General features: G+C 41.2%; 2 protein-coding genes across 2 annotated transcripts; both read right to left on the bottom strand.

The window, feature by feature from the left end:
- Nucleotides 1-2,058: 2,058 nt before the first annotated feature.
- Nucleotides 2,059-7,539, bottom strand: vsig10l (V-set and immunoglobulin domain containing 10 like). Its single transcript, XM_068712901.1, has 12 exons — nucleotides 7,327-7,539; nucleotides 6,718-7,047; nucleotides 6,109-6,381; nucleotides 5,745-6,011; nucleotides 5,155-5,397; nucleotides 4,777-5,055; nucleotides 3,710-3,802; nucleotides 3,096-3,320; nucleotides 2,864-2,983; nucleotides 2,713-2,753; nucleotides 2,440-2,526; nucleotides 2,059-2,351 (listed from the first exon to the last, which is right to left on the bottom strand). The coding sequence occupies exons 1-12, from the start codon at nucleotides 7,403-7,405 to the stop codon at nucleotides 2,277-2,279; spliced, it is 2,112 nt and encodes a 703-aa protein (XP_068569002.1). The 5' UTR covers nucleotides 7,406-7,539; the 3' UTR covers nucleotides 2,059-2,276.
- Nucleotides 7,540-8,430: 891 nt separating this feature from the next.
- etfb (electron transfer flavoprotein subunit beta) lies at nucleotides 8,431-14,959 on the bottom strand. Its single transcript, XM_068712908.1, has 7 exons — nucleotides 14,820-14,959; nucleotides 13,180-13,338; nucleotides 12,240-12,398; nucleotides 11,781-11,843; nucleotides 11,007-11,165; nucleotides 10,629-10,844; nucleotides 8,431-9,061 (listed from the first exon to the last, which is right to left on the bottom strand). The coding sequence occupies exons 1-6, from the start codon at nucleotides 14,871-14,873 to the stop codon at nucleotides 10,674-10,676; spliced, it is 765 nt and encodes a 254-aa protein (XP_068569009.1). The 5' UTR covers nucleotides 14,874-14,959; the 3' UTR covers nucleotides 8,431-9,061; nucleotides 10,629-10,673.
- Between the last annotated feature and the right edge of the window lie 902 nt (nucleotides 14,960-15,861).

Genomic DNA, 15,861 nt, shown 5'->3' with positions numbered 1-15,861 from the left:
CTGCACAAACATATACATTAAAAAACCATCAGATCACCACAATGGAAACGTCTGAGGTATTTGACTGTTTCCTCACAACAGACGATGCATCAGGGTAATATCGTATGCACTGTAACTCTGACTCCTGGGTGCACACTGTTCTCCTCAGTGAGCGGCCTGACCTTAAAGCCTGCCAGCTTACCATGACCGTCCTCCTCCGCTTAGGCAACAAACGGCAACGTTGAGAGGAGGTGTCATTCACCTTCTTCCTCCATTGTGTTGTCCACCGCTACTTCCAACTCTGTGCCTCCCAAAGGAGAGGAAGGGGAGGAGGTGAGGGGCAGGAGCATCTGACCTCATCGGTTAACCTGACAGCTCCTGCCTCTGTGGGCCGCTGGTTCAGCTGCTGTTTATGCGTATGCACAAGGAAAAATCCAAAAGGATTTCAAGCACTTATTTAAAAAGAGAGACTTTTCTTCTATGCACTTGTATTGCTGTACTTTGCAAGCTGATAGCTACCTACTATCCCCTTCAGAAAGAACATTTAAATCAGGGTTCACCGGTTCTTTGCATTGTGCTGTGCTGAAGTCAAGGGCCAGTTAATACAGCAACTCGACTTTACCTCGAAATGCCTCTTCTAGCTTTGGACTGTGCTTGTGTGCTGCTGTAAAAGTAGTAATGTGAAGTATCTTGCAATACAGATACTAAAGAACGATGGGTGATCCAGCTAGATCCTGTCAAGTCAGGCACCAGGCTCTGCAGAGTAACCCTCCACTTATCACCAACCAACACCTCACTGTAAAACTGACAGGAAACTGATCAAAACAAGCCAATGAAAGGGAATGATGATGAGACACGCTGTGTGCGGCTTATGAGCACAATATAACGTCACAGGAGGAAATCACTGGAGCACATCTGACATCCTTACAAATGCTTCATCTCGTTATCCACCCACTCAAGGTCGGGACTGAATCCATTGTGTGTTGAACACAGCAACGCTTGTAATGAACTTTACAGAGAAACTATTTTGCCAGGAGAGAAAAACCTCGAGTGACTCATCTGTTCCACAAGGGAATCATAAACGATGAACTTCTCTCGTAATGCATTTGAAGTTTAAACACGTTTTCCATATTCTTCACATTCAGTTGTATTTGGAATTTAAGACTACGTCGCCAAAAAAAAAAATCAAGATTACCTTGGCTGTTTTTTCCTGAACAGTGTCATGTGTATTACTGAAGGCTCTTTACTTTCATGGATTGAATGAAAGATTAATTACAACATTACCTTAATAATTCAATTTTATGGAAACCAAACATCTCTGCCAAGTCATGGTTGACTGAAAATCAATACTCATTCCTGTGTGTTCAGCCATTAGGAAACATATACAGAGTATATAGGTTGTAGATATAGTGCTTTATATGGTCCTAATCTGAATGTCTTATTGTAACATAAATGCTTATAAAGAGCATGTAGGTGCAAGGATAACTGCATGGTGGGATTTAACCTGCAGAGTATAACAAATATTTCCAGTAAATATGGACACTTCCATTATGAAAGGATTAGTCAACTGGCAATTTCATCAGGGACTTTATGTTTTGCTCTGTAACTTTTGAACTCCAAGTGTTTTTGTGGGTCCAGATTCATCTGTAAGCAACAGCCCTTTACATTTAGATTGACCATTAGGGATGTGTGCAAAGAGGATTTTTCCATACAGTTTTCCAATACCTGGCCCTCATAGTTAGCTCAAACGCTGTGAGCTTATATTATTAAAAAAAATATCATGTCAGTGTTATCAACTGAGCTGCAAGCAGCACCTCTGAGGGGCCAATCAGCCCGATCCAGACGGGCACTGCACTAGTAAACCTAAAGCAGAATATACACTACATTGATCAATATGTTGATCACAACGTTGTGTATGTGAGTATTATGTTCCAATTATATACTGAGGACCTAGTGGAACAGCATACTCACAGATGAGATATATAACTTGTAGAGTTACAGTAAATAAGACAGAAACTGTTAAGATAGTTTGTTATTTAGCTAAATAACTTTACAGGCATGGCTTATATTTGGATTTATTATGAATAAATAAAGTTACAAAATGATAGAAATTTAAGTTGCGGATTACAAAAAGGAAAGTTATACAAATATCCATCTCTACTGAAATACATTGATCCTTATTTCGGTTAAAATAATAATACAAATACATAAAACTCTCATACATTGAAATAAAACGCATAAAAAATATAGCATGCTATACAAAAGTGAATATATACATCACAGCAAATTGTTGGAGTTCAGACAGTTGTAGCAGTTCTGACAGGCGGTGGAGGAACAAAAGCTGGAAGAGCCACTGATCTTTCAGAGGGAGTCTGAAAAAGACAACAAGCCAAATAAAATATTATAAATCCGCAAAAGAAAACATAATTCCACTTAGATGCGTTTTATTAGAAAGAGGACCTGCTGTAATCTGTTGTAATCAGGTGGAGACTTCAGCCCTCCTGTCAGCAGGTTATGAGGAGTAGTTTCTGTTGGGGTTGTTACTACCTGTGAGCGACAAGAAAGAAGCTGAAACAACGAAACGCAGAGCTTATCGTGCAACATGTTCATGAATGAAAACACACTGTATCTGATGCATGATATGCAGAGTATGGCATATACATGTTATACTCCACAAGCTCCTCCTAAACTGTAACTATCAACTAATGTGTTGTTTTGTGACGCGATTCTAACCTTCTCAACTGCTCTGGATTTTGGATATTTTGCCTGCCGACCTACAAAAGAGAAAAAAACCCGTCAAAACACATTCATCACAGAATGTTAAGAAAACAGGTCACCGTGTTTGAAGACTTGATTCAGATGTTTTTGCCAAGCAGCCACCTACTTTTGTTCTTGTTAAAGTAGACACAGAAGTAGATTAAGCCAGCCAGCAGGACTAGGAAGAGAAGGCCGCAGGGGATTCCAGCTGCAAGGCCGGCGATGGCAGATCCACTCAGCCCTTCACCTAGTGTGACCAGGACAAACAGTGAGCAGCGAATTTACTTCCCTAGCGCCATGCGTGACAATGCGATAAGAAATGCAACGCTTTAGACACACAATCTAACAATTTGCCATACCTGGACCGATTCTCTGGACCTCGGACGGCCGTCCTTCAGTCATGCGAGCTTTGGGGACGACCCGAAAACTGTACGACAACTTGGGATCGAGGTTAAAGATGTCGGCGCTCCTGGCGGCGCCAGGTTTCTGCTGGATGGTGTGAAATGTGTTTGAGCTGCCTCTGGTTTGGGTACCATTACGATTTCTGCTCAGGCCTTGTGGTCCTTTCATTTGGATGTCAAACCCTTTGCAAAAGCACATGTATTGTATGACACTAAAGCATCAAAGTTGATCCATCGCAAAAGCATATAGTATTACCACATGGCCGGATTTCACTCGTCAGTCTTACAGGCCTGTTTGATTAGGAAAGTCTTATATTATGGACATAGAGAATAAGACTGACATTTACTTTTCACACTACTTTTATCCTGAACATACGTTTTTTTTCCAAAACACAGCGCTGCTCAGCTAGAGGATTAGCACACAGCACAATATTTACACCCCTATCCTCAATGCGGAGTTTCTGTTTTCAACACTGCTGAGTTCTGCTGAGATGTACACATTCAAAACAAGAAGGTTGGGTTTGTGTGTGATGTTTAGAGATCTCCCCTCTTAGAGTCAAGTACTGCTTTACCTGTAACGATGGAGGTGGGCGGGACCTCCCAGGTCAATGTGACGATGGTTCCATTGTGATTGGTGAACAAACTGGAATCTGAGATCGACGGTCCTGGAAAGAGAGGGATTATGAGCTGGAGAGAGGGCAGGAGAGGGGGAGAGAGGGGATACCAAGACTGGAGAGCTTTGTTTAAAAAGGAAAAGAGCAATCTCAGGTTTTACTTAGCTCTCTCTATAAAAGGCCTGTTGTTTCCTTTTACTCTGGTAATGCTAGAAGTCCAAATTAGAAGCTGAAACCAACAGAATCCTTTAAAAATGACACATATAGTCACTGTACTAGTCTTTAACCATCAATACAACACTCAAAATAGGCTTTGTAGGTGACATGAAAAGTATTATATAATATCAAAAGTAAGTGTAGTAAAGTGGGGTTACAGCTAACAGATATTTCCATTCTCTGTTAATCAGCTGATCATTCTCACTATTGATTGATTTAAAGTTTGGTCTTCAAAATGTCAAAAAGTAGTGAAGAATGCCCATCTTAGTCATCTAAAGCTTAAGGTGACATTTACAAATAGCTTCTTCTGCTCGACAGTCCAGAAACCAAACATATATAAAATACCATCACAGGCTACAAAGAGAGACAGGGATGCCTTACAAATGAGACATTTGAACAAGGGAATGTTTGGGTTATTTTTTTATTTTTTTATTATCAGAATAGTCCAATTATTTTCTGTCAATCTACAAACAGATTTACTTTTTTTATTTCAACCCTTTTTTGTAGAATAGCTCTTCAGTGTCAAATTACTGATTCATTCATTTACAAGCAGCATTTCAATATTTCAGCTGGTTCATGTGGGGCTAAATTGATGTCGTTTATATACCGTTGAGTAGTTTAACCTAGTATTTAAATGTCTCACCGTAGGTCATCTTAAATATTTTACACATAAAATGTAGTGCATACAAGTACAAGTACTGCAAAACTGTATTCAACAACAATTAATACTTGGTACTTGAGTAAGTATCTGGTTATTTTCCACTACTGATTATGTGACAACCAACAAACCAAGAACAGCAATACTGTACCTCTCAACTGAATTTCCCTTCTCTGGCTGCCAAGTGGGTTGCGACAGATACAAGAGTAGTTCTGGAGGAGAAAGTTGCTGACGTTGTAGTCCCGTATCTCGAGCTGCGTGGCGTCCCTGCTGATCTGGTACGGTGTCGTGCTGGTGACAGCCTCGCTGCCTCTGGACCATGACACCACGGCCTGAGGCGAGGCCTCACTGACGCAGTGGATGGTCACCACTATTTTGCCGTCAGAGTCCACTGTGGTTCTCACAGCTGGCAGGAACATCCTTGGACTACCTGAGGAAGATAAGGTTCTTGTTTGGGGCCGGCTACTAAAGTCACTGATGCGTACAACAGATTGTTGGCTTGATAAACTGTGAAGAATCTAAAACTTACCTGCAGTAATACTGCAGTTATTGGGTTCGACAGGGTGGTCCGCCACGCACTTGACAGGTTTCCCGTCGAGGTTATGCGAGGCGGTGACGGTCAGACTGAGGTTCCCTGCTCCACTGCTGGTGTTGCTCAGTGCTGGGAAAGAAAGCTGGGCCTGTGGGGTCCCCCCCGACCACCGACAGAGGTACTGCAGGTCGACGTTATTCACCGACTGCACAGAGCACATGGGGTCGCCCGACGGCCTCTCTGTCCAAAGAGAAGATTAATGAGACATTATTAAACTGAACCAAGCATTCATTCATGTTTGGGTCCGTGGTTCCTAATTTGATTTTTTTTCCCTTTAGTATGTTAATACAAAAAGGTCTTTAAACAGTAGATGCAATTATGGTAGAAGGCTGTAATCCCATAGCTCAACTGAAGATAAAACATTACCGCAAATTACATGTAACAATGTGTAAATTAAAAACTGAATTTTGTCTTTCCTGAAGTAACTAAATCATAATATTCGTTGATTCAGGAACAATCAAGACAAATCACTAGCAAAGTCCTATCACATGCACACCAAAGTGGTAAAACTCCTGCTGTTCACACACCATAAACGTTTAGAATGATGCTCTTTTGACTCTTTTCTCTCGTCTCCTCATTGAGCAGCGTGCAGGTATAAACGCCTCCTTGACTGGTCTGTACATTTGTTAGATTTAAGACTCCTTGGGGGAAATCAGAAAGGGTCTGACTGCCAAAGACCCACTCGGCAGTCGGCGTTGGGAACCCGTCAGCCTGCCAGGAGACACTCAGAGAGTCCCCTTTTACATAGAAAGGCCGAGCTGGACGGGCCTCAAGCACGGGCTCGTCTGGTCCGTCTACAAAACACACCACAAAGAATGGAGAGGAGAGTTTAGAAGAAGAGGGGTCACAAACAGACGGAGGCGTAGAAAGACATCTACGAGTTCATCTTACACAGCACCGTGACGTTTGTGTCAGTTGTCACACTGCTGAAGGGGTTCGTCAGTAACACCGTGTAGCGTCCCGTGTCGCTTCGGTTTGGGCCGAGGATCACAAGGTTCCTTTCCTCCACCAGGTAGTGCGAGTTGGATTTTATCGCCATGCCACTGAAGAACCACGTCTGATCCTCGACCACTCCTTGCAGCATGCTGTACTGCAGGGTGAACCGGTCACTTCCCTCCTGGGCAGAACCAGACTGTGCCTTCAGGATCACATCCTGGATCATATCTGTGGATGAAATGGTGAAGGGATGGAGGAACAGGTGGATCTTGCATGATTTTTCAGGGCAGTCCACCTTCAACTAAGGAAATTGGGGAGCTTTTGTGAACACAGCCAGCGGCTTGATAAACTATTTTCTCCTAATTTCATCCGGCCCAGAGACACAATTCAGACAAACATCGTTCAAACTCACAACTCTACAGGAGATCTACTGAATCTGCTGAAGACCCAAATGTGGCCAAATTTAGAATTTTTTCCCATTTCTGTAATATACAGCAAGATAAACTGTGGGACAAACCAATACAAAATATCCCATTTAAAATCCCATTACAAAATCAGACTCACCAAATACTTTCAGAGTGAAAGTGGTGGAGGATGTTCCCAGTCCAGACTTGGTCATTTCAATGGTGTAGTTACTGGTATATTCAAGCGGCACGTTTACAAAGCTAAGGGATCCATCCGTCTCAATCCTCAGCACCTTGTCTCTGTTGTCGGCTATGTCAGGGGGAGCCCCGGAGGTAATGGCCCACGTGACTACAGGTAAATCGGCCATGAACCAGGTAACCGCCGGGTCAGTGGCACCGCTGAAGGACACAGCCAGAGTCACATTGCTGCCAGCTAAAGCGTTCACCAGCGTAGGACCAGCAGGGGAAACCACCAGTTGACAGTATGCGCCTGTCAGTGAGATAATCCGTTCACAGAAGAAATACTCATCTCTCAGTTCTCTAAAGCCTGGTTACAGTTCAATAAATGATGGTGATAAGTGGACAAAGCATGTACTGTGTGTCCGTTATATAAGCACAAATACATAGAATTAGTGGTTCAAGGTGAACTAGAAAAAATGATTAGCAACAGGAACACATTTTAAAGCCTTTTCTTACTTTGTTACAGGCTTTTCTCTGTAAATTATCAAAGAACAAACCAAGCAGAGCAAGTATTTACTTCAAATCTTACCTTGAAAAGTGAAGCGGAGTAAAATGGCCAGAAGAACTGCGCTTAATCTCCCAAATTCACCCGGCCAGGTCATTTTCATTAAAACAGGACTGACAGCAGAGTCGCTCACCAATTAAATCGAGATTTTTTTTTTTTTAGCTGATTATGAAGTTAAAATCCCAGCACAAAAAAAAAAACCCAAACGAAGAAATGTCCTTGGTGTCTTGGACAGAAGTGACTGGATCCGCCTGCGTGTCCTCCTGTCAGCAGAGCGCGTGAGCGGCTCACCTGTTCCGAGTCAAAGCCTTGATTGTGCATGTGAGGCCACGCCCCTTATCCAATTTCACATAACAGTGCCGACTTTATATTTGTTTAAACTCCAATATTATTACATTTTAACGTGTGTCCGTTAGCCTACATAAGGCACATGATGTCGATTTAATTTATAAATGTAAGTATCTTTCATATAATGCGGTCATTGCTGGTACCCTTACCTTTGACTATCAGTAATGTGAGACAGTAAACAAGCCCTTAACCAGCGAACCGCATATGTTCTTTTACACTCAAGTCCTTGCAATCCTTTGCTCGATCTGTAAACTACATCTAGCACAGATTACTGCAATATAACATTATATATATATATATACACATATATATATATACATATATATACACACACATATATATATATATATATATATATACACACATATATATATATATATATATACATATATATATACATATATATATATACACACACACACACACACACATGATACATGTTGGATCAACACTGCTATAAAACTGAACATTCTAACCTTCATAAGGTTTTACTGCAGGATTTCTGTATTAGACTCATTTAGGTTCAGCTAGGTGAACCCAATAAAGCAGTTATTTTCAAGTATTGCTGCTTTATTCAGCATAACATGGCTCAGAAATGTGTTACTGTAATGTAATACAGCATGTGAACCGGTAAGGACACAGCTTCAGACATAATACTATAAAACCACCAGTGTGAAACACTTGATCCGATAAATCCCCCGGTCTCACCACCACAATATGTTGCCTATTAAGAGTTGTTAACAATGTCAAGTTCAAACCAAAAAGGAACATTCTGAGGCGTTCTGAGATATGAAAAAGACTGGCTGCTTTATTGTCGTGGTAATGTTCTGTACAATCAACAGAGAATTGAGGCGCTTACGGTAAAAGTCCGATCATCTTCCCTCGCTCATACTGAGAGACACCGTCTGAAACCCGGTTACAATTACACAAACTATACAATCACCAGCGGACATGACACTGACCTTGAGAGACATCTCAACATGTTCGGGTCTTTATCTACATACATCATTTACAAAAACTGCACCGCTTAACATGTGTGACTACAGATGCACGAGATTAAACAGCAGAGTCATGTAACGGTTGGTGAAATGCATCGTCCTGGTATTGTACAGTGTAAAACAAGCAGCAGCAGCATGAATGATAGTGATAGAGGTCTGGCTTTCAATTGTTGCATAAAAGACTGCTTGTCTGAAGTCAGATTAACAGCCTATGATACAGATGAATGCAAGTTAAAATGCACATAAAAAGACAAGATGATCCTCTTGGGCTCGTCTGCTGCAGGACAGTGTTTCTCAGTACCTCCCTGCATATCCTCAGGAGTCGCAGTCTCAAAAACAGAGGGATTAGACCGAAGCGTAAGACAGTCCTGCGGGTGCGCTAGCGCAACACAGTCCAGTTATTCATTAGAGTCCTGCAAGGAGAGAAGAGAACGTAGATATGTAATCCAAGACAAGAGTTGCAATCACATTCTTTAATTAGCTTTCTTTCTGTCACCACAAGATACTAAATACTCAGAGATGGTGAATCTAAAAGGATGCAACATTAATATTCCAAACAGATAATTCCTCACAAGTGGTAACCTCGCCGCACGTATACGCAAGATGAAAAACTGAAAAAGGTTTATTAATAATGCATTTCTTCGGTATACAATGTTTTTCTTACCAAATGTTCAGCAATTATTTACTGCCCACTTTCCTAGAAAACTAAAATAAAGTAAAACTTGGCCTTTTACCCCCCCAAAAACAAATACTTTGAAGGAGCAATATATACGACAATCTGAGCATTAATATCGCAGCAAACAACTATTTTCCAACAGGAAATAAACTGGGACATTTGACTTGGAATATTTACAACTGTATAAAGGTCTATAAAAAGGAGTAATGGTGTCCTTAGGAGAGAATGAAGTCACGCTCCCTCATTGTGTGTTGTAATCAGAGTTTATCTTTTTGTTGTCGTGGTAGCCGGGCCGGCCGTGTGTGCATGTGAGTGCATGTGTGTGCATGTGAGTCCCTCCCTTTGAAACTGTAGGCCCTCCCTGTTTCTTCGTGATGATGTGCCACTGGCTGGCTAATGGCCGTGTGACATTAACACTTAACACGGTTAGCTCCGTCAGCACTGTTGTCATTGTTAGCAATGTTCCTACTGTTAGCTGCTATTTGACCCAGACTTTGAAATTCGTATATTGCTCCTTTAATGTTAATTTGTATGTTTTGGGCATTATAAATTGTTACAATAGATTTTACACACTAATCTAAAAATCACGGTAGAGTGCCAATATATCAATTAAAATCATTGGCTGACATTAGAGCTGTAACAGTTGATTAATCGATTAGTTAATTGAGGGGAAATAAATCTGCAACTATCTTGATAATCGGAGAACCCCCCCCCCCCCGGCGCGGTTTAGAGGTTAAGATGGCGACCATCGCTCGCCCTCATTACCTCTCTCTACTGGCACTATCTAATTAAGGCATTAAATGCCCCCCAACAAGCAATTTTAAAAAAAAATTAATTAACCATGTAATTTTCTAAGCAACAACCTCAAACTTTTCAAGCTTCTCTGATCTGATCATTTGCTGCTTAAATCATTCTTCATTGAACATTTATGGGCTTCTGTTGGTAGGACAAAAAAGGACATTTGAAGACGTCACTTTGGGCTCTGACAAATTGGGAAGTGTCACATCCATTTTTCTCCCTGACAACTTAATCGACAAAGACAAATAAAAAGTTGGTTGTTTATCATTACAAATCACTGTAAACACTCTGAATGTGTGGGATCCTTGCTAAAGATGTGAATTGATACATTAAGTTAGTTATAATAATCTAGTTTCAGTTAAAGGCTCTACTTTGCTACATACAGTGATACGTCTCATTAATTCCTTCAAACTTATTTATTTGAGAGAGATGATTGAGGGGCAACCCTCATTTACAAAAACAAGCTTGACAGACAAGAACAGGATAATTAAGATGTAAACACTCACCCTTCTGCCAAGTCCTGTGCTCCCCTGCTCATGCTCCTGAAGCCTCTATAGAGTCCCTTGCGCCTTCAGTTTGCTCACCAGGTCGTCAACCGTCTCCACCTTCACTCCCGCCAGTCTCTGTGGGGGCTCATCCACTCTCAACACCTCCAACCGGGATGTCATGTCCAGCCCCAAGTCTGCTGGCTTCACTTTAGCGATCTTCTTCTTCTTGGCTTTCTGAAAGCAAGAAAACACAAGAGAAGTACAGATTCCGTTCTACTAGTTTTTAAAAACACGATACGTCAACCCAACATGTATTAATTATGGAATAAACATTTTATATAGATTTAGATAAATGGGCTTTCTGAATACAGCATTTCATTTTCCCCTGCTACCCACCATGATGTTAGGCAGGGTGGCATATCTCGGGGTGTTGAGTCGAAGGTCTGCGGTAAGCACTGCTGGTGTGTTGATCCTGATGGTTTCCAGGCCACCATCAATTTCTCTCACCACTTTCACCTTGTCTCCTTCCAATGACACCTCTGATGCGAAGGTACCCTGCGATATTAACATACGGTACAAAGTCATACAATTGAATCCACAAACAAAACATTGCTAACTTTGCAATGGCAGCCAAAAATGATGTGATGTTACTTGAGTTCATGAGACAATGAATGTGCTGCTTCTGATTGGTTCTACACTTTAATTAAACAGCACAGGCGGGTTAGTTACAGGTGTAAATAACACACTTTAAAAACAGTGGAATTTTGTAAATTAGCTGGTTAACATGTCTGGATTGACATTATAAGCAGTGCCTCACGCTGTCTCTGTACACAGTGAGATTACAGGTCAACAAAGTGCTCCACCTCCTGGTCAGCTAGTGGAACTTCACCTCAACCGCCCGAGCAGCATTTGACCTGCTCTGCTGATCTGAGCAGGATCACTGTAGCTCTGACTGACTCAAACTAGTCTCAGCTGACCTTGATAAGCCTGCACAGAGGCTCAGCCTGATATCAGCGCTGTTATGTCAACGTCACATATCTAAGACAAAGTGTAAAAATAGAAACTGGGTAATCAAATTTACAGTAATCAGATAGGAGTTGGGCCATTTCCAGATCATAACATAATCTGAGACCGGTTGGCAAACTCCTTTTAGGAATAACTAGAACTCACCTGAGGCCAGTCCAGTAAGGCTGCCGTCATCTGGCCGGTCTGATTGCAGTCGTCATCGATGGCCTACGGAGGCAACACAAGTCATTGGTTTCAAGTTGAAGTTTAAGGTTCTTTATGATCATATGCTCAACAATTACATTACTGTTGGCAATGTAGTAAACGTATATGCATGTGAAAAGTGATACATATTAGTCGATTAGTCAACTATTCGTCGTTTTAAGCAAAGTCGACTATGATTTATTTCCAAGACACTTTTGAGGACATCTCTGGTAAACAAAGCGGTGCTTGTGAGCGATCCTTTGTGGAGAAACACAGTTTGACAGATCTGTCGATTAAATCAAGTAATCAATTAGTTGACAAAGATTTTTTTGTGGTTGAGGAGAACCCAAAAGCAATATTAATTTCAGACAGCAGGAAGAGTGATCTGATTTAGAGAGTGAAATGAATCCTGGTTTCAACCTGTTTGCCGAGGATGATGAGTTGAGCCTCCTCCGTCTTGGCCAAAGCAGCCATGATCTTAGAGACCTGCAGGGGTCCCATCGTTTCGTAGTCTTTCCCGGTCATTTCCACGTGAATGCCACGATCCGCTCCCATGGCAAGGGCGGTACGGATGGTCTCCTAAGGGAGGCAGAAATACACGTCAAAGGAGCTTCTTTTGAGAGTCAAGAAGAAGAAGAACTGGGAGCTGCTGCTCCCCAACTTAAATTGTATTACCACAATATGGTAGGGACTCAACTGTATATGACGTTTATATCCATGTTAATAAATATAATAACTACATTTTTAATACTTCTTTCTCATGTTGGCTTGCTTCTGAAGTTTGCCCAGATTAATTACAGTATGAATAATTCAACATTCTGGACCTGAAAAACTATTTAAATGCCACAGGGTGTTTATATACACATTACAGTATATATTCCAACAATTTATTTAAATAAAACAAATTGTAATATAAGTAAATCTAGACTACGCCTGCACTCTGGTTTGGTGATATGTACAAACAAATGACAATTATTATGAACTTATTTTTAAGTCATCTGCAACACATTGAATAAGCAAAGCGCTTTATATCCAATTGCACTGGAATAGATTTTCAAGTAGAGTTATATATCATTTCTATTTTCTATTGTATTCATTTATTCTCACAAACAATACACATTGATCAAAATCACTGTAAATATGCCAGTGTTACCCAAAAGGCTAATTTTCAACTGTTGTCCCTAGGCCTGATGTTTGAGGTGGCCATTAAAAACAACAAATAAAACACAAAACATATAAACCACGAAAAAGAACTCCTCCAAAAGTAGGCAAAATGCCACATTACACTGTGCTGTGCTATGTGTCTCCAGGACATTGATGAACAAGAAAGGGCTGCAGAGTCTGGCCCAACCTCACCCACCTGCGCTTGCTGTGGCCCACAGCTGACAGCCACAACCTCCTTAATAAACTTCTTCTCCTTCAGCTTGACCGCCTCCTCCACAGCGATCTCACAGAAGGGGTTCATCGAGTGCTTAACGCCATCCGTCACCACGCCGCTGTTGTCCGGCTTCACACGAATCTGAGGAGGAGGAAGACCAGAGGACAGAGTCACTACGGGGGCGTCAGATGACAAACAATCCAGGGAGCCTGGATTCTAGGGCCAACTGCCAGAGAGAGAGAGAGAGAGAGAGAGAGAGAGAGAGAGAGAGAGAGAGAGAGAGAGAGAGAGAGAGAGAGAGAGAGAGAGAGAGAGAGAATTGTCTAGAGGTGAGAGAGCAAGACATCTAGTGATGCAGGTTTAAAGTGGAGCCCTGTAGCTAAACATTCATTTTTGGATATACTCTCATCTCCTCTTTTATTGCTTTGCTTCACTACTGGAAAATGATAGCGAAGAACTTCTGAGCGTATTAAACATGTAATCTGGGGGGAAAAAAAGGGTCTGAATATTTAATTCTAAAAAAGCAAGAGCATTAGTGAGGTGGAGCGATAAGGTTTAGCTCACAGCTCACATACCAATTCATGCCAAAGGCCGGGCCGAACAAGTTCTTCCAAACCAAAGCGATAAAACTAAATGTATTTTTGGACCTGGCTTTGAGCAGGAAGGCACCGTCATGTCGGAACAGAAGGAGATGGTCTTCCCCAAACTGTTGCCACAAAGTTGGAATGCATACGGTTTGTATATTGTCCCGTCTATTAGCATTGCATGGAGAAGCTTTAAGATTTCCCTGAAACAAAACTGAAGGACAGAGCCAAAACCCCCGGAAAAAAAAAACAGCCACAGAGGTAGCAACACAGAAGTATGTGGACAGGGGCGGCCATATACCATACCTGTATCATGTATATAAACATGATGATGAATATGAATAACATCAGGATTAATGATATGATGGTTTTAGAGGACTCAATCTGACATAGACCTTACAGCATACATAACAAGAGCAAATTTAGATTCTCCCAAAACACACAAAATCTAAACAAAAGGTATTTTTGCTGACTCATTATATTATGATCATCTGCCTGATGCAGAGTAAAACTGCAGATGTGTCACCGCACAGATCCTGCTGAGAGCTGCTGGAGCAGGACTGTTCTTGCTATTACATGAAACAGCTGCAAATATTGATTGTGAGTGTACATTGGAGACTGAAACCTCGCAAAACGAATTACAACAAATTGCATTCATTGTTTGACTGCACCGTGCACCGTTGTCTCCTTAAAGATGGAGGAAAAGCTGAAAAATGTACATGTCCTCCATATAGACATTAGCTAAGTTACATAACTTAAAAACATCAGCCTTACACAACTGTTATGGAAACTAGCATTGCTAACAATAATCTAAATTATTCCCCATGCTACATCCTGTTAGCTGCCCATATCAGTTTAGCTGGTTTATCTATCAAATACGTGAACAGGTAGTTGTGCTCCTTAGCTGTTGAATCACAGCCAGCTGGTGCCAGCAGGCTAACGTTAGCTAGCAGAACCTAGAAAGTCAAGTGAGTGAGTACAGGACAAATGTACTTGAGAAAGTGAATACGCCCGTTGGAAAGGTGAAAGGATAATTACCTTGACTGCGTAGTCAATGACACGCTTAACTCCAACGAGGACACGGCCAGACATTGTCGCTGAAACGTTCAACTATGCGGTACAGTAGACAGCTAACGAGACAGTGTCACCGCAGTGAACCTTCACCCAAGGAGGAGAGGTCGGACTTATTTTAGGGTGACTCCAGCTGAGGAAGCTGAGGAAGCTGAGGATACCGCCTCCCGTTCCAGCCAATGAGAGCAGACCAGAGTGAACGCTCTCTATACTGATTGGCCAAGAAGCGCTTTGAAGCCGTTGTTAAATTCAATAAAAAAAGTCAGTCGGTGTCGCGTTTTTAGTGAGTTAATGACAACTAATACTTATTTAAGAGTTTTGGGAAAACGTTTTAAATCCATTTAATGCACACTGTCAATTGTCTGATGGTTTAAATAGCTCAAACTATATGAATAACGACAAATCACCTGTGAATAATGTGGTGCTCCTCATATCTGTGTCGTAAACAAGAGCCGAGGAAGAAAGGTTCTGCTTTATGTGTGGCAAAGTTCAAGGCAAACGATAGAGTGAGTTAACATAATACATTGCAAGTTATACATAAGCGTGACTTGATAACATATTTCAGATTTTAGGATTTTCAGAAACGTGTCTTCTAATGCTATATTTCTGATTTTAGGATTTTTCGGATTTTCCGTGTTGAGTAGAAGTTAAGTAGAAAGAAATAGTATACATTTTATTACTGGGCTATGTGGCAAATTATTAATTGCCCACATAGTAATTAAATATGAATTACCTAATTATGAATTAATAATTAATCAATTGAGTTTGCCTAATGTATATGCTATGTTACCTTTGTATGGTTTCAAAAAAAGCCATTCCAATTTGCTTCCGCTATAATATCATTTTAAATTAGGGAAAGGGAGCAACATTAATCTAAAATTACAGCAATATCATGTCCCTCACTGACACATATAGGGTGGACCAAATATTAGAAAAAGTCCACTGGGTTAGATTTAGGAAAAGATCGTTGTTCGGGTTAAAACTACTGAAATGTGTTACATGAGAAATA

This window comes from Cebidichthys violaceus, unplaced genomic scaffold (genome assembly GCF_023349555.1).
Source record: "Cebidichthys violaceus isolate CVI_PGR_0920_01 unplaced genomic scaffold, fCebVio1.0.p SCAF_181, whole genome shotgun sequence".
In the NCBI taxonomy this organism is placed as follows: domain Eukaryota; kingdom Metazoa; phylum Chordata; class Actinopteri; order Perciformes; family Stichaeidae; genus Cebidichthys; species Cebidichthys violaceus.
The sequence above is the reverse complement of the archived record's forward strand: the minus strand, read 5'-3'. Positions and strand labels throughout refer to the sequence as shown.

Excerpts from the sequence above, each read along its gene's own strand:
- vsig10l (XM_068712901.1), bottom strand. The coding sequence starts at position 7,405 with ATGAAAATGACCTGGCCGGGTGAATTTGGGAGATTAAGCGCAGTTCTT. Across the intron at positions 6,382-6,717 it reads TTTCACTCTGAAAGTATTTG|ATATGATCCAGGATGTGATC; the intron begins GTGAGTCTGATT and ends TTTCATCCACAG. Across the intron at positions 2,352-2,439 it reads ATTACAACAGATTACAGCAG|ACTCCCTCTGAAAGATCAGT; the intron begins GTCCTCTTTCTA and ends TGTCTTTTTCAG.
- etfb (XM_068712908.1), bottom strand. The coding sequence starts at position 14,873 with ATGTCTGGCCGTGTCCTCGTTGGAGTTAAGCGTGTCATTGACTACGCA. Across the intron at positions 12,399-13,179 it reads GTGGGCCACAGCAAGCGCAG|GAGACCATCCGTACCGCCCT; the intron begins GTGGGTGAGGTT and ends TGCCTCCCTTAG. Across the intron at positions 11,166-11,780 it reads CCTTACTGGACTGGCCTCAG|GGTACCTTCGCATCAGAGGT; the intron begins GTGAGTTCTAGT and ends TTAATATCGCAG.